Source organism: Morus notabilis, unplaced genomic scaffold (assembly GCF_000414095.1).
Source record: "Morus notabilis unplaced genomic scaffold, ASM41409v2 Scaffold2736, whole genome shotgun sequence".
NCBI classification, from domain to species: Eukaryota; Viridiplantae; Streptophyta; class Magnoliopsida; order Rosales; family Moraceae; genus Morus; species Morus notabilis.
Window position 1 is genome coordinate 1,730 of NW_010367127.1, and position 24,705 is coordinate 26,434.

The following is a 24,705-nucleotide window of genomic DNA, read 5'->3' on the forward strand; positions in this document are numbered from 1 at the left end:
TGGCTAAGTTTGGGGTGTTTTTGTTGGGATTGTTGAAATACAATAGGTAAGAATTTGTTAAGTTTTATCACATTTAAAAACGGACATAATTTTCAGCAAGCAGGGCGCTTTGGCATCAAGTTTGGATGCTGCGGTGCTGGAATGAACATAATTTCCAGTAAGCATGGCGCTAAGTACGGGCGCCGCGGCGTTGGACTGGACAAAGAGTATAGCGCCGCGGCGCTGAGTTTGGGCGCCACGGCGCTCAGGCTTGCGCGGACAGTTTCTGGTTTTTCAGAAACTGGCGCTGTAGCGTTAGTTTCGGGCGCTGCAGTGCCGTAACGATCAGACATGATTTTTTAAATTTGAATTGACACCAAATCAAATGAGAAAGGTGCCTTTTCAAGTTTGGTTGTGTCTGTACGTATTGGTGTGAAAAAAAAAACTATAAAAGAACAATAATTACTGATAAACTGAGAAAAATATACTCTACAGTTCTTCTCTCTTCTTGTTCAAAATTTCTAGAAATTCTAAAGAGTTATTGTGTTCTTAGTATTGTTGTCATTTTGCTTGTGATTAACAACTTGAAAGCTTGTCATATCTTGCGAGCGATTTACCAAAAACCTGAAGCAATCTCTAACGAGAGGGGGCAAATTACGCTTTAAGGAAAGCGTACTTTTTACGTGTTTCAAGTCTCCTTACCCTTAAAATTTCCAACAATTTTGGTGCTAAAGAGAGAGATGGTTTAGGGTTGAGTTTTTGTGGCAATTTTTAGGGTCAAATACTTACTTTACAAGTTAATATAGCATTTACTAAACTTTAGGGGTAAATAAAACATATACTCGAAGTCATTATACAATTTACCATTCTTTTGGGGTCAATGAAGCATATACTTCCACTTTACCCTCCAAATAAACAGAGGGCTTTTCCCATTTTTTTTTCTTTTTTCCCCTAAAATAGGGGATGAAAGGATTTACATGTTAATACTTTATAGTAGAATCAGATGTGAAATTACCATTAGAATCATACGCGGAATTGCCTTTAAGCTGCAACCACAAAAGACGGCTTTTCAGCCATTTTGGTTTCAATTTTTCCCCATGTACCAAAAGCTCTCTTATGATTACGAGCATATAGAGTTTAAATCTCCCTCATTCCAAATTAATAAATAAATAAATAATAAAGATAATAATCCCAAATGTTGGACATTTTCCTAATTCGCCCTAATAAATAGTGCATAATCAAGTAAAAACCTGATAACACACTCCCTATCTCTAGTATAATAACAGTTTTGAGAGAGCGCAACCAAAGAAGAAAAATTAAAATGGAAAAGAGAATTCCAAAGCAAATGGGTAATAGAAATCCCACCTACATATTTTATTATGTACATATTAAAGAGTTATTATATAATATTGCCATTGCCTGGTAATTGCCGAATATGCTAAACAGCTAAGACCCCCTTTGTCACCTAACCTAATATTAACAAAATTGGAGGATGTCTTTGGAGAAAATTAAACAATCAATAACAAAAAGATTCAAACAGCTCCCCAACAAAAAAACAGTCCCACGAGCTTTGCTTGCTTTTTTTTTTTTTTTTTTTTTTTTTTTTCCAGAATGACCCCAAAAAGCTAAAGGACGAAGATTGCCCGGATAAAATGACCAGCTTTGTGAGTCCCCACAAAACACTAAACAAAACTTCCAGTGTCGTTTCTTCCACTACTTCCAAGCTCAATCAGATCCAACACCAATTGCGTCCAGTTCACTTGTGGGGCCCGAAAGCTCCTTGGGACGGTCGCTCATCCTCCGTCCGATGATCGATCAACGGCTGTGTTCTGTTCTGTGTTGGATTTGAGACAAGTAAACCTTGCTCTGGATAACAGTTTTTCCTATCCTGAAACCAGGAATGACAGTGAAAGCTACTTGTGAATCAGATTCCACTACACCGTAGTTGTTGTTACTGCTGCTGTTGTCTAGTGAAGGGAAAGCTTCCTCTGCTATGCTTTCCATGTAGACTTCCGAAAATCGACACCCCTTCGGAATTTGAAAGATCAAGGCTTCGGGATCGAAAGAGAAGGCCATGCAATGCAGGAGCCACACCCTCTTCGCCATTTCTGCAAATGAAACGAAGAAGCTCGAGGAACAAACGGTTGAGATTTCACCGGCGTGGACAAGGTTTCTTTGGTTTAGATTGCCGAAGAATGAATGTTCCATCTTGGGATGCACCAGTTTCAAGTACTTGACCCGACAGAAATTCGCAAATGCTGATCTGGGCTTCGCGAGAAGATAGTCCTTTGTCTTCACAGACTTCAGTTCCATGAATCTGGCGAAGAACTTCTCTCTCTGTTTCCTCTTGTCTACCGAAGAAGAAGGCTCTTTCTGAAGATGGAAATTAGGGTAACAGAAACAGTCGAACATTTCCCGGGAAACAAACGATTCGAATGCGAAACACTTGTGCTCTTCTCTCCAGTAAACCACGTCCGGTTGAATGGCGTATGCCGCAGCGTCCAAATCCCAATCGGCGGATTTCATCTCCTCCACCACCAGCCTCACGAAGCTTCGAATCGATCGAATGGCGTGACGAAGAACCGTGATGAAATGTCCAGGACTTAGTCCAGATAGATGGAGATTGTCAAGAACAGATAGCAATTGCCCACTTTGATTCAACGTCTTCCCAAACAGCTTATTCTGTTTATTTGCTTCATCCAATTTCTCTCTAAGAAACAAAACTTCAGACTCTTTCAATCTCACTTGAGACTCCAATTTCTTCCCCGTGATCTCATAAGTCTTCAACAAGCTCTTCTGCTCTTGAATTTCCGCCGCAATCAGCGCCTTCTCAGGCGAAGGATCAAACTGTTTCTTCAAGTAACACCTTTTCACCTCCGACAACCTCTTCAGCTCTGAGATGACCGTTCTATCCGCGGACTGAATCCCGTCCGAGTCATAAGGAGACTGCGAAAACTGCAGCTGCGCATAGGCGGATTTAACCGTGGAAATGCTCGCAAACAGCTTGGCAAGAAGAGCTTCCATGGCGATTCTCTCCTCGAGCTCTTCATCATCATCGAGACCGATGTTTTTGTTGTTCCGGTGGTCGTCATACTCGTCCTTGAGCTTGTCTTGGAACTTGGTGTTGCTCACTTTGTGATGAACATTCCCGAATTCTTGGGACTTCTTCAGCTTCTGATGAATCCCATCAACAGGGGCAATCCCAGTTGCTGCTCTGAGGTGAAGAACTTTGGCAATAGTTCTTGCCAATTTGCTCTTGTGTGGAGTACTAACAGCTGAGGGCTTAACTGAATCCATCTGAAAAATTAAGGAAGAAAAAGAAAAACACTAAACTTGTTATGAACTTATAGTTCACACAACAAGAAAAAAGAGCTGTTGAAACAATATAAATAATATCAAAGGAAAAGACAGAGAGGGGAATAAAGAAAGTATACATGGGAATATTGGAGACTATAATGAGCGTGTTGAAGAAAAAGCGAAAGGAAAAAGTGAAGTATGATGCTTTAGACTCTTAGATCGAGGCCATTAATGGAGGAGGTGAAATTCTTTTTGTTTCTTGTTTCTGGCTTTTTATAATGAGCGTGTTTCTCTCTCTCTGTCCATATTTTTCCCCTTTTTTTTTCTCTCTCTCTCCATCTTTCGAAAGCTTTAATAAAAGTATGTTTAAACGCGGGAAAGAAGATATATGCATGAATATAAACAAAGAGAAAAGATTAAAAAGAAAACGGTTGTTTCTGCTTTTGCCCCCTTAATTACTAAAAATCTACATGTTGTCCTTTGGACTTTTAATTATGACAAATTATCCTCTAAATTTAATAAAATATTACAAATTGCTACCATCGATGAGTGATGTTAAAAATGTTGGAAGGGAACACTTCCATACACGTGCCATGATTATGCTCATGTAACGTGTTCAGTGGTGTTCCCATTCAAATTTTAACGATCAACACCAGTTCTGAAGCATTTTTGTAACTTGTTAAAATTAAAAGTTTGGCGGGTGATTTGCCAATCGTGAAAAATTGAGGGATAGATGTGCCAAATACAAAAAAGAAAGAAAAGGAACACAATGATAATAAAGGGAGGAAAAAAAAGGGTAAGAAGAAGAAGCTGCCTAGAAAGATTCAAGGACACGCTCAAAAGACGCGTCCAAGGTTCTACAATATGCATGTCCATCACCTCGATATGATAACAACTTAAATAATGAATATTTGTATACTTTTCCTTTTGCTACTCTGAATATTATATTATATACGTATTACATCTATACATGTATTGTTCTCTGTCTATCCTAATATATATATATATATATATTAATGATTATTGGACGAAATAATATTTTATTCCCACTCTTCAACAGCTTTTTTTTGGTCAGATTATGCCTACTATTCACAAAACAACAATGTTTAATCAGGTGATTACAGCTTTCTTGAGTGCAAAACAAACTATGGAATTTTCTTGTTTTGGTTTTCCTAGACGTTGCAACTAGAGGAATATAACAATATCACCAAGTGGTCCAATTTTTGCACTGGACCAATTCCTTGTCTCTTCTTTTGTTTACCCTTTTCCCCATTAGTCATACTAGGTAGACTAGAGATTTTTAAAGAAAGGGAGAGAATTATAGGCTTTAGAATTGATCCCGTTTTTATTTTTCACATTTTTCAAGAAAGAAAAAATGAAAATATTTTTAAAATGACGTTTGGCGCAATAAAGACAAAAAAGAGAAATGAAAACGATTTTTTAATTTAGTGTAAAATGATAGAGAAATGAAAAATAACTTTTAGTCGTTTTTCATTTTTTGTTTTCGTTTTCTCCTCTCTCGAGTAGAGAGAGAATGAGACAGAGACATTAATGAGTTTTTTTTATACTGAAAATAATCTCTTGATAAAAAATTACCAAACGCATCTTTAAAAATAATTTATATACGTTTTCATTTTTATTTTCATATAAAAAATAAAATTATTTTGAAACAGTTCCAAACGCGCCCTAAACTTTGCTGAGACATCGTAGAGAGAGTAAAAACAAAAGGACCTAGGAAACAACCATCAAAAGCTCTAGGAAAGAAAACAAAGATGGAAATAAATTACTAAAATATTCAATATGAAATTACTAGAGTATTTAAAGGTGCATGTTAAGATTTAGATCTAGGAAGAAAAAGCACCTAGAGTTCTAAATAATACTAACAGACACTTTAATGACCAAGTAAAACCCAAAGACGAACTTCACTATATTCCTAATTAAAATTCAGAGAACTCCTACAGTAGGAACTATCTTTCATAAGTATCGATAGAAACTACTATTTTATCGTGATTTCAATGGTTAGACATGTAGCGCATAACATAAAATTGCTATAATTACATATTACACTGTTAAAAAGTTAATTCAATAATTAAAACAACGATACTTATCAGTACTTAAAAAGAACATTTCTTACCGTAGAAATTCCCTAATTGTTAAATTAACTCTAACACGAGAAAGATTAAATAAACATACATTCTTGAAATAACGAAAAAGAAAAAATACACAAAAAAAAAAAGTACAACATCCTTTGGATTCCTTGGGTCAATCTGTGCAGGTCCTAAAGGAGCCTGGCAAAGGTGCATTGACAAGGGGGAAAATCTGATTTGGGAATTTTGGATCGTCTACTCAGCACAATCAAATCATGATTTTTTATTTTTTTCTTTGGTCTACAATGTCATGTGGCCCAATTGAATATTTATTGTACGATATATATTTTTTCCCCTATTCTTATCCCATTTCATTTTCTCATGATTCACAAGCTCACAAAAAAATCACAAAGTCACGAGAAAACATTTCGCTGCTGAGCTAAGGTAAACCTTTTCGTACAATGCTATATAAGTAGTACATGTGTACACATAATTATGTCATAGAATTTATTAGACTAAAAAAGATCTAAAGCCCCGTTCATTTCACTGATTCGAGTTTAGAATTCGAGAAAACTCTTATAGAAAATTACATCTCAACTCAAATTAAAAATTCAAATCAGCGAACTAAACGAGCCCTAAGAGTACTATGAATGAAAACTTAGCAAAAGGAACCAATTGGTCAATAGATTATACACGTCAAAATTATTAAATTCTGTCCAATAAGAGTATAAGGGACGGAAACTTGTGGAGTGCCAATATTAACGGCGCTAACTGCTACATAACGCCAAGGGTGACGAATAAAATGGCTTTATACTGATCCTGAAGAGAATCATAATGCAGGAATTTTTGGGATCCAAGTCCAACTATCAAAAAAGAAAAAAAGAATCTTTAGACCCGTTTAGTTCGCTGATTCGAGTTTTTAATTTGAATTGATATGTGACTTTATGTGAGAGCTTTTTACTGTAGCAAAAAAATTAAATGTGACTATTTCTGAGAATTTTTTACTGTAGCAAAACTCGAATCGGTGAAATAAACGGGACCTTTATGGTGAAAAAGTTAAAATACTGACATTTTTAGTCGTTAAATTAACTTTTCAACGGTCAGATCTGTGCATGATTTCATTAAAAATTTACAACGTGCGACACAAAATTGCTACTAATGCAGATTAGACCATTGCAAATCTAATTTAACGGTACGACACAATTCCCACCCATAAAGCAAAGTAGCCTTATCCATCTTAAATGCACCAATAAAAAAATTCCAATGGCGTTTTTCTACACTTCCACTAAAACTAACAAATTTATCCACCTTTTCCCCCTCGTTATCATTTATGATGTCATGTAAAATGTAAAAGACCATAAAACGACAAAAGTTTAGATTGATAGTGATACAAAACTAGGTTTTAAAGTTACGCACAAAACTTAAGGCACTAGATTTGTGAAACTTTTGTCGCACTTAATTAATGGTAAAGCCATAAGGCACCAGTACTTAAATTTCACGTATAACAGTACTAATGTCACACATTGATTCTAAATACTAACAACTAAAATGAGACACATAATCCCCAATTGAATGCTATATCTACAATGACAAAAAAAACTTTATAAATATTGCGGTCATTACTAAACTAAGTTCAAAGGGTTGCTACCTAAATGGAAAATATTAATTTTTTTGTAATAAAATGACAAAAACTAATTGTAAACGTTACATTTGGTTCGTTAATGTTACCGGAATCCTAAAGTTACTCTTAAAAATTGTCCCCTATTAAAATTAATTACTCATTAAATACTAAAACTATCTTTTTAGGAAATACTAAGGGTTCGTTTGGAACGAGGATTTAAATCAGGATAATTCTAATTATGATTCTGGAATTAAAACCATGATTCATGAATTGGGTTCAAATCATGATTCTGAAATCATGATTCACAATCAGGAGTTTAAATCACCTTGAATCAAGAGGGTGGTGGTTTTAGAATCATGAGTGATTCTAGTTTAAAACATCACATCAGCTTCCGAATTATAATTTAAAATCATCCAAACTAAACACTGATTCTGAATCATAATTCAAAATCATGATTAAGAATCACTGCAAACAAACACAAATTCTGAACTAAAGTTCAGAATCATGATTCTAGATCCATCTACCAAACGAACCTAACACTAATCTTCTCTTTCCATTCCTTTCCTTTTCTTTTCTTTTTCTTTTTCTTTTTTTTTTTTCTGGAAGAATTCTAAAACTAAAGTTTTTATTATTTATTACTTTAGGAAAAGAGGTTATAAATGTTGACATATCTATCTAATGGAATGTATGAAAAAGTCATTATTGTGGGACCCACGTGAGTAACGGCTGTATGGCCAACTAGCTCCCCCTTAACTACAAATCGGACGGCCAGGCGCACAACTAAAACCGCTACATTTATTTCATAGCTTTTTTTCTTTCTTGATAAATTCATTCAAAACATCTTTTTTTCCTGCATAAAAACCACATTTTAATTTCCAGCAAAAGAGGGAAAAAAATAAAAAAACACCTTCCTGAAACAATTGCAACCGTCAATTCTACCGCGAAAAGTGGGACCCGCCGCATAAAGCCTAGATACTTTTGTGGGCCCCACAGACCGGAGAAGCCCCCAAGGTCAAATCCATGAAATCACAATAGTGAAATTTACACGCAATTCAACACCAGATAACGCGGTAATTAGGATCCACACTGTACCATACAGTGGTCATGCAAACAGCAAAGAAAAACCCGTGCATTACTGATTACTCTAATTATCACATTAACATCTTTACGATATCGCTGACTCTCACCAAAACAAACGCCAGAAAAATAAAAAATAAAACTCGCCGTACCTTTCAAAATATCGCGAGAAATCGGAGACAAAATCGTCAAGTTCTCTTCATGTCGTAACGTAAATCTCAAGAAACCAGAACGACGACAGATGACAACACAACCGGAGGGAAGATGATGTCGTTGACTCTCTGCAACAAAAAAGCCAGGAAAAAAAACGAAATTTACTTCTCAAAAGCACCGAAAAAAAAAACTATAATGGTTTTGGTTCAGCACCCAGACGAAATCATCACGTTGAAGAGAAAAGCAGAAAGAGAACAAAATCAAGCTTTTTTGATTAAGCATTTCAAGCACCATTGAAAAACTCTTATATACACACGTACATATATATTTTATATATTATTTCCATTAACAAATACAAGAAAAATTACAAAGTATGTCCCAAACGGAAACGAAATAAATAAGAAGTAATGAATAATAAAGAAAGAAACGAAGCTTCTTAAGAAGTTTGGTAACCGACCCTTCTTTGCCTTGGAGAAACTTCGTGTTTGTTTGAAGAGAAAATCTCTGTTTGACCTCGATGATTTCTTTCCCCTGGTTTTTCAATCCTCAAAAGCCAAACACCGGAATGGGTTTTCGGAGGAGGAAAAAGCCAGACCCAGAAGAGCTCTATAACGAGAGAAAGTTCTAGAGAGAGAAAGTTTTCATTTAGGGGGGAGAGAAAAGAGAGAGAGAAAACAGAGAATTTTTCAGAGCTCCAGAGGACACAAGGAAAAACAGAGCTGGAGGAGAGAGATAAATGGTTTCGGATAAAAAGACGAAAAAGCACACGTCTTTTATTTCTCGAAGGAAGGGTCCGACAGTGAGGGCCTTGGGAACTAAAAACCCTCTTCTCAGAGTTTTCACCATTCCAATTGTACCCCCAAAAGTTTAGAAAAATTTCCTTCCCTTTTGGGTTGTCAGGGTCGAGTTTTTAAAGATTTTTAGGATTATTTTGGGGATTTCATGTGAGTATCTGATGTGTCTATTTAAGGAGCGCAGATCTTACGTACGTCGCAGGGGGAATTTGGGGAAAATGGACGGTCTGGATTTGTCGTTGAGAAATGCGACGTGTGTATTCCCTCAGACCCAAAAATGGGTACAAGTTACGTGCATGAGGTCCGCTGTCACATGTCAATCATCAATTGGTTGGAATTAAACCGAAATTTCGTTGTCTTTTTTTTTTTTTTTCCGCTAAAGATCTTCTGCAATAAATATGATATCTAGGATAAATATGATATCTAGGAGTGATCAGTAAGAACGTTCATTTAAATTTTTAATTTGAGTTATGACGTGAATTTATATTAAAATTTTTTATTATAATAAAAATATTAAATGTGATAATTTTTTAAAATTTTTTATTATAATAAAATTTAAATTGATAAAATAAATAGTATTTAAATATTTATTGTATATTTATTTTCTTACAACAATAAAAAGCTTAATTTCATATAAATATCATATAAACAAAATTATATAAGTGCGGTGACCGCATATTGTAACGTTTTTCATATAAATTTGTAATTTTTTAGTGTAATATAACAAAATTTAAACAAATTATATGTAACACGATGGTAAATTATATTTAACTAATTTGAATTTTAAAAAAGGAATAATCATTTATCAATACTACAAAAAATTATTTAAATATATGATTTTAACCATGCGTTTGTTTTAAGGTTTAAATTATTGTTTAAATATTTTTGTTATAATATTTTTTCTCATAAAATTTAAATTTGTGTTTAAAATTTTATGTTTAAATTTATGAACCAAACGGATCCTATTTGTTTATTTGACATTTTAAATTTGAAATTGTTGATCCAACCAAAAAAAATGAAATGATAGGTATCAATAAGACGTTTGGTTCATGGATTAGAATTATGAGATTAGAACTATTTTCGATTTACGTGTATTTTTTGTGAGAAAAAACACTATAGCAAACTATGAACCATGATTCGAATCAGGGTACGAATTGACTTACTAAACGTCACAGTACATAGTCGCCGATCATGAAATATCAAGAAATAGGCATACATTATCAATGGAATATGATCATTTGGATTTTTTTAGTACAATTTATTACCAATTTAAATTGGACGATAGAAAACTTCACAATAAAATCAAGGGACTACATAATATAGACTTACCAACCCGCCGCCTTGAGAACCGCAAAGAAAGCTAAGAGTTTAGTCAATGTAAGCGGGACTTACAAGTCCCAATCCCACATACGGGTCATATAATTGTAAAATTTATGATTCATCTGCAGGATAATAAATTATAAAAAAAATAAAAATAACGTCTTTCGAAAAAATGAAAATAACGCAGTTATTGATTTAAAAAAAAAAAAAAAAAAGAAATATAACACACTTGTTGTTTGAAAATTGTATCTCGTTTTCTTTTCCACACCTTAACACAAAATGTTCCAAAAAGATAAGTAGTAAACTGTAAAGGAAAATAGTGCAATTTCTCAATATGCACCTCCCTATAAGGTTGGGAAACTTTGGACGGATCGACCGAGACTGCCGAAAAATATAATTTTTTTGTCTGATGCCCGACTCGACCCGTCCAAAATTTTTAGGCCGCCCGCCCGAGCCCGAGAAGTCCCGTGGACGGGCCTGGCTTTGGCTGCTTGAGCCCGGTCAGGCATTTCGGACTTCGGGCCAGGTCATGCATTTCGTGCTTGGGTCGGGCTCCAATAGTCAAAAAATTATTCGTTGGTTGAGCTTGGGCTTCGGTCAGATCGGGCCTGACCGAAAAAATTTTAAAAAATTCTGAAGGACAACATAACATGGCGGCGGGCTCCGACGAGGTGTCTATTTTCAGGCTTCCTGATCCCGAAAATTTTAGTTGGACGGGCCAGCATTTGGGCCTGCCCGTCGAGCCCCAAAAATTCGGGCCTCAAGCCGGCCCCCCGGCCCAAAATTCCAATACTAGTTGGGACCATTGGGTGGAGATGGGGTGGAAGAGCTCTTTTAATTAGACACCATAAGCAAGTGTGTTGAAGCATTCCCCAATCAATAAAACCCACATGAAACGAAACATTTGGAGCGCAAATGCTAGTATCATCAAATCAAGGATTGGTGAACCCGGCAAAAATCATCCTTCAGATTATCCACTACAATATTGGAATCCAATAAGTATTACTGTATAGTTTTTTTTTTTTTTTTTTTTTTTTTTTTTTTTTTTTTTTTTTTTAAGTTATAATCCACATTTTATATAAATGTAAAAGTGTATACAAGGAAATTGGAAATAACCAACCAAAAAAAAAATTATGTAAAATATTTTCCTTCATCGATCAGATCCACTAATTAAAGTTGTATATGTGTCAAGCCCTGTTGAGTTTTATTGCTGTAAAAAGATGACAAGGATGATTCATAAGATTGACATGTTGCATTACCACAATTCGTGTTGTATATGTGCAAAAAAGATTGATCACATTGCTTCTCTCATTTTACAATACTCTTCCTCTAGAGCTTCCTTTTCTTGATTTCTTCGGTGGGGGCTCAACTTTTTATTCTTATCTCTAATATCTCAAATTACATTACAACCCCCACAAAAAACATGAAATGTTGATTTTTCTTAAATAAAACCTACATATCTATTGCATCAAATTACATTTAATTAAATTTTTACTGTAGTGATTAGCCTTCTCTCACAAAAATTCCTAATGGGCGCAAGCGCAACATTGCATATTGGAAGAAATATGCTTGACAAGGCAAATACTTTCCCAATCCCATGATTGTATTGTCAAACATTTTTTTCATGAACTTTAATTAATATTAGTCATCTCCATTTTCTACATGTCTTGGAGATAAATGTGCAGTAGAAGTTGTGCCCTTAAAACTTAGGAGACGATTGGTTCATATATTAAAATCATGTGATTAGAAACATTTTCAATTTATGTGTATTTTTTGTGAGAAAAATTATTGTAGCGAATCATGAACCATAATTCAAATCATGGTTTGAATCCTCCAACCAAACATCCCCTTAATCTCACTTTTTTTCACATTTGTTTGTCCCATAGTATTTTTTTTTAGCACTGGTCACCAAGAAAGAAAAATAAAAAAATAAAACCGATTTTCAATATTCTAACAAAAAAAAAAAAACACTGCATGTTCAATATGCAAATCAAATGTTCATATTCTTCTTTTTAGTCCAAATTTTCTGACTGCATGATCAATATTACCGAATCATATTAAAGCTGAAACAAAATCTTTATCTTATAGTTCCAAGTATTTGGTTTTTTTAATTTGGCCAACTGCAATTCAACTTTAGGTGACAAGTCATAATTATGGAATGTCAATCTATATTAAAATGGTCGGTTGGAGCATGCATTTAGGACACATTGATTAAGAGTTTGTAGTGCTTATTTTATTCTTCATGGTCAGATTTGGTAAAGCAAAGACATACAGAATTTAGCAAACTTGAACAGGAATTAGCAAACTTGAAATTTCGTTTCTTAAAGAAATAAAGAAAAAACTTTCTGGAGAGTTATGTTTTTAAAGAACGCCGGTATTTTTTATTTTTTAACTGTCACATGTATATTAAAATTTATCTGTTTTATATATTTTTTTAATTTAATGTGATTTTAATTAAATTTAACAATTAAAAAAAAATATCAGTATATATATATATTTTAAAAGAACATCCAAAAAAAACTCTAACTAAATAAAACAAAAGAAAGGTTCATATCAGTCACATTGGGACCAATAAATTCAAGCAAAAGCCAGAAAGACATCTTGACCAACCGTTTCTCTTGTTTTTTTACCCACTAATTTCTTCTGTGGGGCCCTAAACCCCAAAAGAGCAACGTACGTAATCATTTGAAAAAACTCATTAGATATTGACAGATTAGCCAATCAGTGAAAGAGAAGATGTCTGATCTAGGAAATTTTTTATTTATTTATAATTTTCTTGTTTCCGAGTTTTTGTGGTGTCTTTGTTTATTTATTATTTTGTCATCAATTTTAAATAAAAGACGTATGATTTATGTATTTAAAGTTATGGTTTAAAATTATTTTTATTTTATGTATATTTTTTATGAGAAAAAATATTATAAAAAATTATAAATTATGAGTCAGGATGTTTCCTTATTCAGAGAGTTGATCCTAATTAGTCGATGTTGAGTGGGCTATGATCCAATAACAGTTGGAACACAATTGGATTTAAAAAGCTTATAAAATGTGACCAAAACCGCCAAAGCGGGGTAGGCTGGTAACCTAGTTGTAAGCTTACTCCCAATTAGTTTGATAATGAGAGGTTTCATATTTGAATTTTAAAAAAAGGCTCGTTTAGTTCGTTGATTTGAATTTTTAATTTGAGTTGAGATGTGAATTTATTTGAGAACTTTTTACTGTAGTAAAAAAATTAGATGTGACTGTTTCAAAAAACTTTATACTATACAAATAGTTATGACTTTAAGGCGAATTTAAGGTGATGGAATTTAAGGCGACGTATTTTTTTTTTGTCTCTAAGGTGATGAAATTTAAGGCGACGTATTTTTTTGTCTCTAAGGTGATGGAATTTACTATACAAATAATTATGACTTAATCGGTGAATTTAAGGTGATAGAATTTAAGGCGACGTATTTTTTTTTTGTCTCTAAATACAAATAGTTATGACTTAATATAAATATTTCTTAGTATGTGAGGGCTACTATTGTCACGTCCTAGGTAATTTAAAGTTGGTCACTCCAACTCTTAACACTTTTTATTCACAAAAAGAAAAAAAAAATATGACAGAGAAAATTTAAAACCATAGTCATTAGAGATCTTGTCTAGTATGTTAACATACCGGTAGACTATGTTTTCTAATCGTTGAATCTACATAAAATTACATAAAATTAAAAAGTACGCAGATTTAACAGTTGATCTATTAATGCATCTATATACAAAAGAATCTCCCCATATAAATACAGTCTTTAGACAAACTTTATCCAAAAAGACAACCAAGAAAATTGAGCTTCATAATACGAAGCATGTTTGTAAACGCAGTAGGAGCTAGCCGAAACTTCTTCGCCTCAATAAAACAAAACTACTTCATTTGTATTAATTTTGAATATTTCGCATTAGTTTTGACTTGGTGTAACAAGCTTTCTTTTAATTATTATCCAAAACCATTAATTTATTTGTTTTATCTAGAAAAACTGCTCTACATTTTACAACAATCAATTGTATGTTCCTTGCCGGTAATCATCAACCAAGTCGTCATTACTACAACTAAAGACTTTGGCATAAAGTTAAAAATCTAAACTGTAAAAAGTTACAAAAGGGGCATTTTTTTAGTACCTGCATAATTCAAGGTGCTAAAAGATACTAGCTACAATATTGTTGATAGCGTTTATATAACACATTTGACTGATGAATTCTGAATTCTCCCTCCTAATAAGTCAAGTTTAGATAACTGATTTGGAATTAGTGGACAACTCTTACATTGTGTTTGGTAGGGTAGAAAAGAGAGAGGAAAGAAAATAGATGAAGGAATTTGTAAAGAAAAATGGAATTTAAGGTTGTTTAATAGAGAGAAAATGAGGAAGTAAAATAAAAATTCATAAAGCCTATTAATTTTTAATCTTTTCAACTTTGGGAATAAAAGATGAGAGAAAAAATTTGAAAAAAAATGAGATATAAAATAACAATTTTAACCTTCACCATTCATTATTTTTTATTTGTATCGAGGTATTATTATAAAATGTCTTAAATTTAATATTTTCTTTTCACTTTTCTTTCTCTTCTACTAAACAACATGCGAGAAAACTATTTTACTTCATTCACTTAAGTATTTTACTTCTCTTTCCTTTCTCTTTTCTATCAATCCTACCAAACATAACATTAGAGTATATTACAAGTCTCTCAATACTTTGAAGCTTTTTTTGTTTGTTCGTTCATGTTTTCTTTTTCTGCATGCACATGCCTATGCAGCTTTCACCAAATCAATTAGTTTATGAGGATAATTAGATGAAGACTTCTCTCGTAAGCACTAAAAAATAAATTATTAAATATATATTTTTTTCTGTCGTTATTAGAAAATGTATATTTTACATATTTTTTTAATTTGATTTAATTTTAACCAAAGTCAAAAACCGACTTTATCGGTAAGGAAAACCCGTCCGAAAAAGATCCTAATTACAAATGTCTATGAGGATCTTACTTATGATGTCTTTTTTTTCCCGTCGCCTAGCTTACATGAGTAATTAAAGATAATTCGTCCCTCAAATGTATAACCAATACATTCGGTTCATGGCAGGTCTGGGGCATCTTTTTATGTAGAAAATGATAATAGTTAAGGAAAATGGGCACAACTTGAACAAGTTGACGACTCAAATTGTGTAGCTTCTCAAGAAAATATAGTCAATTTGACATAATTAAGGCCTCTAGTGTAGTTCCCGTTACCGATTCGAGTTTAGAATTCGAGTTTTGTTACAGTAAAAAGCTCTAAAAAACAGTCATATTTAAGTCACATCTTAACTCGAATTAAAAATTCAAATTAGCAAACTAAACGGACCTTTGGCTCATATAAACTATTCCGGGGCAAAAAAAAAAGTCCCTACGAATATTTTTGCCATTGATATGTCTCACTCGAAAATGAATGTGTAAAGTCAACTACTAACTCCTTATGCATGAGCATGAAGAGAGCTTCTTATGCATTATTCTATTCCCATTCTTCAGAAATCAAAAAGATAGGGAACTATCTTTATGATTAATATAATATTACCAAAAACGCCATCTTTGATTCTTTATAATGGTAGTTTCTTTTTTTTTTTTTTTTTGATTAACTTTCTTTTTTTCTTTAAAATATAAACGTTAATGCGTTTCACCTTAGACACGGACAGTCCATATTGATCCATGGTAACTAATGTTTTCTATAATGAATCAATTTTATTTTTTTTACGGAAATAAATGTATTTTATCATTTGGCAAAGAAAACGAAGCTACCTGATAACTACTTCCCTAAGCTATTTGTGGAACTGTATCAGGACATTTAACAGATGAAAAATGCAACATATCATAGTTATAACTTAAGTCCAATTTAGAATTGTAATAGTATCACCTGAAATGATTATAAAGAACAGCAACAATTAGCATTCCATAAATCTATTTTTGATCTGATTAGTTCATAGTTCTGTTTTGTTCAAAGCAGCTTTAAAATCTGTTTGTTTAATATTGAATTCTAAAAGTGAATATTGGTAAAAAATCTAACCATTTTTTAAGTTTCCAGATGAAAATTTTCAAATTTAGCTTCTGTCGACAGAATCAGAATTTGAAATCCTTACACATCAATGGCAAATCAATCCTTAATTAGAATTTAGAGATAATTATAGGAGAAATGACAAACGCATGCAAAATTGTATAATTTGAAAAGGCGTGAAGAGGGGTTGTTAGAAAAATGGCTTGAAAACTCTTTTTCAGGATACCATTTTGAGACTCGATTTTGAGCAGAGTCCACTTCGTGTTAGTGATGGCTCAATTTAGAATTGTGTTCTCCGTTGTGAAGAGATCAAAATGATATATTTATATGCTCAAAATGGTGAACGAATGAATGAGAAATTGACTCTCAAAGTGCTCCTATAAAGTTGAAAAAACTTCTAAGAAATTGAAAAAAAGTAGAAATGCACTTTGTCCAACATCACCTATATAAGGGACTCCCTACTCCTCAATTCAGACACACTAATATTTCAAGAGTTTTTCTCTCCTCTCATAAATTCTTCCACCTACTCTATAGTCTTTAGGTATTCAGTGTGATAGAGTTTGGGTAGGTTTACAGTTCGCATGGGTAGCATCGTTGTGCGGCGTTACTACTAGTGAAGCCGTTGTATTCTGAGAAGAAGACGTCTATTCAATCCCCGTGCACCAATAGTGAGGGGGTGAATCTGCTTTAAAAAAATTGCGTGTTACACATGCCTCGATATATTCAGTTTAAAATTTTCTTTATTTTTAGTAATTCATTATTTTAAATTATTGCTATAATATATAATTTTAGTTCTGGTTGTAATTTTAGTTTCTATGATTCTCGTATTAATATAATTTTCTAGTTACTCTGTTTATCTTTACTTTATATATTTTGTCTAACAAGGGTGACATGCTGAAATCAATTTGGTGATTAAGAAACTTAACCTACCACTAAATTTCAACTGGACCGCAAAATCTTACAATTATGCATGTGGGTCTACCTTGAGATTTAATGCATAAACTTTTCGGTCATGGAAAGGGTGGAATATCTTCGGACAATACTATATATTTATGGCCAAAATATGTTTTTGGGTTTTTTTTTTTCTTAAAATAATGTGTAAGAAATGACACGATTGAAGAAAATATAGATAATGTTACGTCCAGCTCTTTAAGGTAAATTAGTTTGAGAACGTGCTCCGCACATGTTATCTTTTGAGATTAGACAGAAAAATTAAGTAGACATTTGAAAAATTATGTTAACATGAGCAAGTGAGGTAAAAAACCACATCAAATAAGAATTACACAGTACTTTTAGTAAAAGGAAAAGAAATGGGTGATGACACATTTAAAAGAATTTATGTTAATAACAACAAAACGAAAAAAGAAAAGTATTTCAAAAAAATATGTTGTAGTGACTCAACTGTAGAGTAGTTTTTCGCAAAACAGAACCGAAAGTAAAAACTAAAAAAAGGGCAAAAAAAAGAATTAGAAAAAGTAAAAAAAAAAAAAAAAAAAAAAAGGTTGACGCTTGTTAAGTAGATGAGAGTGGATAGAAAAAGACTGATTTTTTTATGTATTTTAAGATTAAGATAAGATAAGAACTCCGCCTATGCGTTTATATAGCCGGTCTCAAGCCCAGATAAAAGAGCGGGTTGAGGTAGGTTGATGGCTAGTGTAAAAATAAGTCACTCTCATGAATTTCACTCACAAATGAAGATAAGATAAGATAATTAGGGTCACGATGTAAAACAATTTGGATTTGTTTATGCACTCTCTAGGATAATATGGTAGGATCATGAGATAGAAAAATGCTCAAAAACTAGTGTATACAAAAATTCTCAAAAACTAGTACACAATCCTGAAGTTTGCTTTATGCTAGTAAGAAAATGTATTTCTCATTTTTGGCGTGCCTTACGCAAGTGGCCATTTTCTTGTGGATAATTGATTTTAGAATCACTCTTTTTCTCTTCCTTGTAAATAGTTACAAAAACAAAATTTCAAAAGGGTGCTATGTTACGAGCACTAATGCACCCAATGCCATCAAAACTCCTTAAAAATATTCAAAAAGCTTTTATAGCGGCATTCTATTAATGCAGTCTGTTTTGCTTGAAGAAAATTAAAAATCAGTAATTTAAACACATGAATCAAACGTGCCTTAAGTTAGTAGAGAAAATAAAAAGGAAAAAAAAGTTATATACGTTGGATTTGATTTAAACCTTTTTCTACTTCACACATTCGAGTCATGCCTTTCTTTTTCAACTCTGGAAATGGGGGATTCGAATTGTAAACTCAACATTAGAGATGAAGATATGTTCTTTTGTCCAAAAAACTCAAAAAAAGATAACTCAAGTTTTAATTTTATTCAAGTTCACGTTCTTTTAAGTTTCAACTTTATTTAATTTTATTCAACTTTATTCAAGTTCTAACTTCAACTCAAGTTATAACTCAAATTCAACTAAAAAACTATACCTAAGTTATACTCCAAAAAAAACAACCCCGTAGATTTGTGCTAGACTATGCTGCAACGCTACACCCACCTGTCAATTTCGTTTTACATTCACGATAAAAACTCGTATAACTGCTCCCAGTCAAAGATTTGGCTAACATCCTAAAGGCCTTTTTTTTTTTTTTTTTTTTCTGAAAAAAAAGAATCTCAAGGCACTGAATTCTCAACGTTTAAAGAACTTGGCTACTCCCATTTAATAAGTTAACTGTCTAATTTCGATATTTAAAATAGTACTTAATCAATCAAATTGTGTCATGTCATTTAAAAATTTAAAATATCTTTTAACTAATTTTCTCTTACTTTGATATCTAATTCTATTAAATGACGTGTCATAATAAGATTAGTTAGACACTAATTGAGACACCAAATATTAGCCACGTGATTTGAATGCCAATTTTAATATTTTTTCTTTTGTTTAATGAATCAATAATATTGGCTAATTGGTTGAAAAGGAAAAAAAAAAAAAGATGGTAGCAATATATAAATATATGTAAGTTATAATTATGAACTTTTCATATTTGGAAAGGGAATTGCCTTCACTAATCTGTCAATTTCGTTTCACGTTCAAGTTAACAACTCGTATAACCACCCTAGTATTAAAGATTTGGCTAACATCCTAGAGGCTTTCTTTCTTTTTTTTTTTTTGGCTGAGAAAAATCACTGTATTCTTAACCCCTCATGTTTGTACTTTGTACTCATTTTCCCCCCTTTTTCAAGTTTTTGTGGGCAACATAAATGTAGACCCCACCCACCCAAAAAAAGGAAAAGAAAAAAGAAAACTTACTCCTGGTCAATTGGTTCAAAAGGAAAAAAAAAAAGACAATAGCAAAAACAATTTATAAATATGTGTGATCTATAATAGAGATAATCTTTTTTTTTTTTTTTTTAGGAAAGTACAAACTTTTCCTAATATTAAAGAATAAAATTGCCTTGCGAATGATCAGACGACTTGGATCGTCATCGTTTGAGTCCTTCGTTGAGAAATTCCTCTCTGATTCAGAGGAAAACATCATAAGATAACTAGGCGTGATCTCGAACATTTTTGGATAGTTTCATAGAATATGTGAAAAATTCAGAATATGTATTCATGCTGGCAAAGTAAGCCCCAAGTATGCTGGTGGTGGATATGAGATTGTTTTTTGAATAATACATAAAAGCTATAGAAAATCAAGCATGAATCATATGTGGTTTGTTTGCCCTGTTGGTGGCTGACGCTATGGTGCTGGGGAATGCTTTGTGTTTGCTATATCAAATAAAATATATGTTAGCGTCGTTTATTTTACTAATTCGAATTTTTAATTTTAGTTTTATTATAACTCACAAAAAGTCGCATCTAACTTTTTTGTTACAACAAAAAAATCACACATAAAATCACATGTATCAAATTAAAAATTTAAATCTGCGAACTGAAGAGCCCGTGTTCTTGACTTAGATTGTTGGATTGGTGTAGATAGCTGCAGGTTCTCTACTCAGAAGCCCTTGTGTTAACCGATGTGGTTGTTCTTTTGAATGAGATTAAAGTGAGTGTTATTTATTTGCACTAAAAAAATAGCTAAAAAATAGCTATTTTTTTTAGTGAATGGCCAAAAAAGGGGTAGTGCGGTGGTTCATTGTTTAGCTCTGTGTGCTATATTAATCTATTGTTTTCTTTCCCAATATGTTTTTTTTTTTTGGTTCTTTTTTGGCCAAAAACTCCTCCACATTATACATACTACTAAAGGAGGTTGGAAAGTTACTGTACTAAGTACAGTAATTTTCCGATTTTATCTCTATTATTTTCTGTTAAATTCTTTTTTCTACCACCCGTGTCCTTTTAAAACAGTGATTTTCTGATTTTACCCATGTTATTTTTTGTTCACATTTTTTTAATACTGCAGAGTGGTGGGACCACATTTTATTTTTACTGTTTTGTCCTCAAATTTTTTCCTTCCCGTGTTTTTTTGCTGGGCATTTTTGTCATTTACTGTGGTGGGTTGTGTTTAGTGTCATCGAGAAGCTTCTTGCTTCTTTCATTTGTTTTCTGTCTAATTTCTCTTTTACCAAGGCTCTGTTGTTACGTTTCCTGTGCGATGGGGTTTTGTTTACTCTCCTCGAAGCTTCTTGCTTCTTTCATTTGTTTCCTGCTTAATTTCTCTTCTACCGATGCTCATTTTCTTCGTTTTCTCTGTGATGGTTCTACCGAGGCTCATTTGCTTCGTTTTCTCTGCGATGGTTTTTTGTTTAGTTTGCTTGAGAAGCTTCTTGCTTCCTTCATTTTTTGATTCTACGTCTGCATCTAATGTTTCTTTGACTGAGGTTCTTCTTCTTCGTTTCCTCTTCATGAGTTCTTTTTGTTTTCTTTGTAGTTTTCTTTGGTTTATTATGTTTTGGTTCTAATTTTTTTTCTCATTTTATGTTTATGGATTTTGTTGTGTTTTTCGTAGGGTTTATTTCATATTTTTTCTTCTTTTGACAAATGGGTTAAGGTTTTCGTGGGTTTCATTTTGGTTTATTTTTTGTTTTATATATTTTTTCCCTTTTCTTTCTTTCTTTCTCTTCGTAAGATTTTTAGGAATCATTGTTAATGTTTGTTTTGTTTTGTGGTTTTGTTTTTCGGTTTTTTTTTTTTTTTTAGATTTGGTTTCCTTTTTTTTATTTTTTGTTTCATTTTTTTTGGTTTGTTTTTTCAGATCATCCCGTTTATTTTTCTAGATCTGCTATTGTTTTTCTCTTTTTTTCCTGCTTTTTTATTAGGGGTTTTTTTTTTTTTTGATCTGGACATGTTTTTGCTTTCTTTTGTTCCTTGTTTTTAAACTTTTTTTTTATTTTACGTTTCTGGTTGACTTCTTTTTATTTTTTATTTTTCCTATTCGGTTTTTCTTTCACTGTTCTTTCAGATCTGTATGTGTTTTTCCTTCGTTTTGTTCTGTGTCTTTTTTTTTCCAATTTTCTAGATCTGTTAGTATTTTTGTAGATTTAGTTTTATTTTTTTATTTCGGTTATTTTTTCATTAGATTTTCCGAATAATAAATCTTTACTTTTTTTTTTCTATTTTTGTCAATTTTTATTTGTTTATTGGTTATTACGTTGTCTAACACCTGTTATTACTAATTATTACATGTTTTTATATTTGTTTGCAAGTTATATTAGTCGGGAATATTTAGACATTTATTTTTTGTGCAGGGTAACTCTTTTTAATGAGTTATTCTTTGTCTCTCTCTACAGGTTTTTCATTCTATTCCACGGTAATTATCATACAGCGTAACACCTATTTTTTACAAATTATTACATTTTTTTTTACTCTCTGCAGGTTCTTCATTGTGTTCCACGGTTGTTATCATGTAGCGTAACACTTGTTTTTAACAAATTATTACGCTTCGTTTATAGCGTAACAACAGTGATGTTAAGTTTTGTTCTCAGTATTTACCACTGCCACATACTTGAAAGTTTATTTTTTTCCCTATAAATATATTGTTTCCCCTTTCACGTTCATTGTCTTCTGCTTTGTTTCTGTTTTCGTTGTGATACACTTATCGTCTATCCTCTTTGCTCCTTTTCTTTTCTTCATTTTTCAATAGTTAGTATTTTCCTTTCCCTTTTCTGTTATCTCTGTTTTGGAGTTTTTTTACTCTTGCTGCATCAACTGTATCCACTTTCATCATTATTCCAAGGTACTCTTCTCTTACTTTTTCCATATTATTTTTAATTGTTCTTAAAATTGTATCTATAATATTATTATATTTTTGTTATTGTATATATTCAACTGTAAATATATATATGTGTTCATTGTTTTATGTTATTATGATTATATTTGTACTAATTCTAACATGATTTCTTATTTGGTAATGATGTAGTATTTTTCTTTTATTGTTACCATGTATTGAATAACTATTTATAATGAAATAGCAAGCCTTGGCGTTGCCCGGATTATTTAAGATTTATATTTTTTTATTTATTTGGTTTTGTCAACAGTATACTATTTTTATTATCATTTTGTACTCTTAAAATGATTTGTTCTTCATCAGATTTTGCTGGAGGGTTTTCATTCTATTTCTTTATTACCGTCTCTATTGTTGGTTTGCCAATTTAAGTTATTTTTATGTCGGTTTTTCCCCCGTTTCTTCTTCCTTTCTTAATATTTATAAATCTTTTTAACAATTCAGCTGGCACTGAAGGGCATTGTTAAATCTTATTTTAGTTACTTCTAATGCGTGATGTTAGCAGCCTTGACGTTGCATTGATTATTTAAGATTTATATTTTTTATTTATTTGGTTTTGTCAACAGTATACTATTTTTATTATCATTTTGTACTCTTAAAATGATTTGTTCTTCATCTGATTTTGCTGGAGGGTTTTCATTCTACTTCTTTACTACCATCTCTATTGTTGGTTTGCCAATTTAAGTTATTTTTATGTCGGTTTTTTTCCCCCGTTTCTTCTTCCTTTTTTAATCTTTATAAATCTTCTTAATAATTCAACTAGCACTGAAGGGCATTGTTAAATCTTATTTCAGTTACTTCTAATGTGTGATGTTAGCAATTAAAGACAGATACCTGAACGAAAATGTTTATATTTATTCATTTAATTTCCTCATCTAATATTTTTAAACTATTATTTCTTGTTAGTTACTACAATGTGCATCTTTAAAATATTTTCTTTTATCACTTTGCTCATATTAAAATAATTTCTTTTAAATATATATTTACTTTTTTGTCCTTTTTACTAAAAGTATCTCTATGGTTTTTTTCTTTTTTATATATATAAATAAATTCTTATTATACAGTATATTCCTACATGGTAACACGTGTGGACCACTTTTAAAAACTAGTGAAAACAACAAAAAAAAAAGTAAGGAAAGAGACAGAAAATGCTTTAAGAAAAATGAACTAAAATTGTATTGCTCCGTTGTTAACAAAAGCTTATAACCTGATGCTCCATATATTGAGAGCACTGTCCAACGGCTAAATACATGAAAATTATATCAAACTCAACAAACTAAACAAACCCCTAATTAAGACTAGGAAGAAACAAAACAACATGATAAGGATAAATCAAAAATAAATCCTATGGACTTGGTCAAACAATTAACCGCATGACTATTTTTATTCAACTAGATTATTGTGTTTTGTTGCTCTATAAAAGCTTCTTATTTTCCTTCAAAATTCTTTTACTCATATTGTACCCCTTATATTCGCCGGAGCAACCCCTTTATCTACTCCATTGTTATATCAAGTATTTGTCACACTCGCTCGTTAACATATAATATTGCTTTTAATTTCTGGCCAGCGTGAGCATTTTCAAATGAGGCATCTAATCGTGAAGGCATTTTTGCCGCTCGCCATTGTTCTTGTTCTTGTCATGAATATGCGTCCAATTGAGGCAGGTAGAGTCCTAAACGAAGATCGTGTTTATCGTCTTTTATTATCGACTATGCAGAAGGGAATCGACACTCCCTCGGCCCCTAACCTCCCACCATTCATCCCTTTGTCGAAAGGAAGCGACACTCCCTCGGGCCCCAACCTCCCACCATTCATCCCTTTGTTTAAAGGAAGTGACACTCCCTCGGCCCCCAACCTCCCACCATTCATCCCTCTATCGAAAGGAAGCGACACTCCCTCAGCCCCCAACCTCCCAAATAGCCCTTGGATGTCTTGGTCGTCTATGCGGAAGGGAAGCGACACTCCCTCTGCCCCGAACCTCCCACCATTCATCCCTTTGTCGAAAGGAATTGACACTCCCTCGGCCCCTAACCTCCCACCATTCATCCCTTTATCGAAAGGAAGCGACACTCCCTCAGCACCCAACCTCCCAGATAGCCCTTGGTCGTCTTGGTCGTCTATGCAGAAGGGAAACGACAGTCCC

General features: G+C 32.6%; 1 protein-coding gene across 2 annotated transcripts; it reads right to left on the reverse strand.

The window, feature by feature from the left end:
• Positions 1-1,557: 1,557 nt before the first annotated feature.
• LOC21385006 (protein GRAVITROPIC IN THE LIGHT 1) lies at positions 1,558-8,940 on the reverse strand. Of its 2 annotated transcripts, XM_024174675.1 has the most exons (3): positions 8,672-8,940; positions 8,214-8,342; positions 1,558-3,276 (listed from the first exon to the last, which is right to left on the reverse strand). In XM_024174675.1, the coding sequence occupies exon 3, from the start codon at positions 3,274-3,276 to the stop codon at positions 1,795-1,797; it is 1,482 nt and encodes a 493-aa protein (XP_024030443.1). In that variant the 5' UTR covers positions 8,214-8,342; positions 8,672-8,940; the 3' UTR covers positions 1,558-1,794. The 2 variants fall into 2 exon arrangements, with proteins under 2 accessions (XP_024030443.1, XP_010110261.1); XM_010111959.2 differs by lacking the exons at positions 8,214-8,342; positions 8,672-8,940 and adding an exon at positions 3,414-3,900.
• Positions 8,941-24,705: the final 15,765 nt, after the last annotated feature.

Bases quoted from the DNA above. Each gene is read 5' to 3' on its own strand.
- LOC21385006 (XM_024174675.1), bottom strand. From the start codon at position 3,276: ATGGATTCAGTTAAGCCCTCAGCTGTTAGTACTCCACACAAGAGCAAA.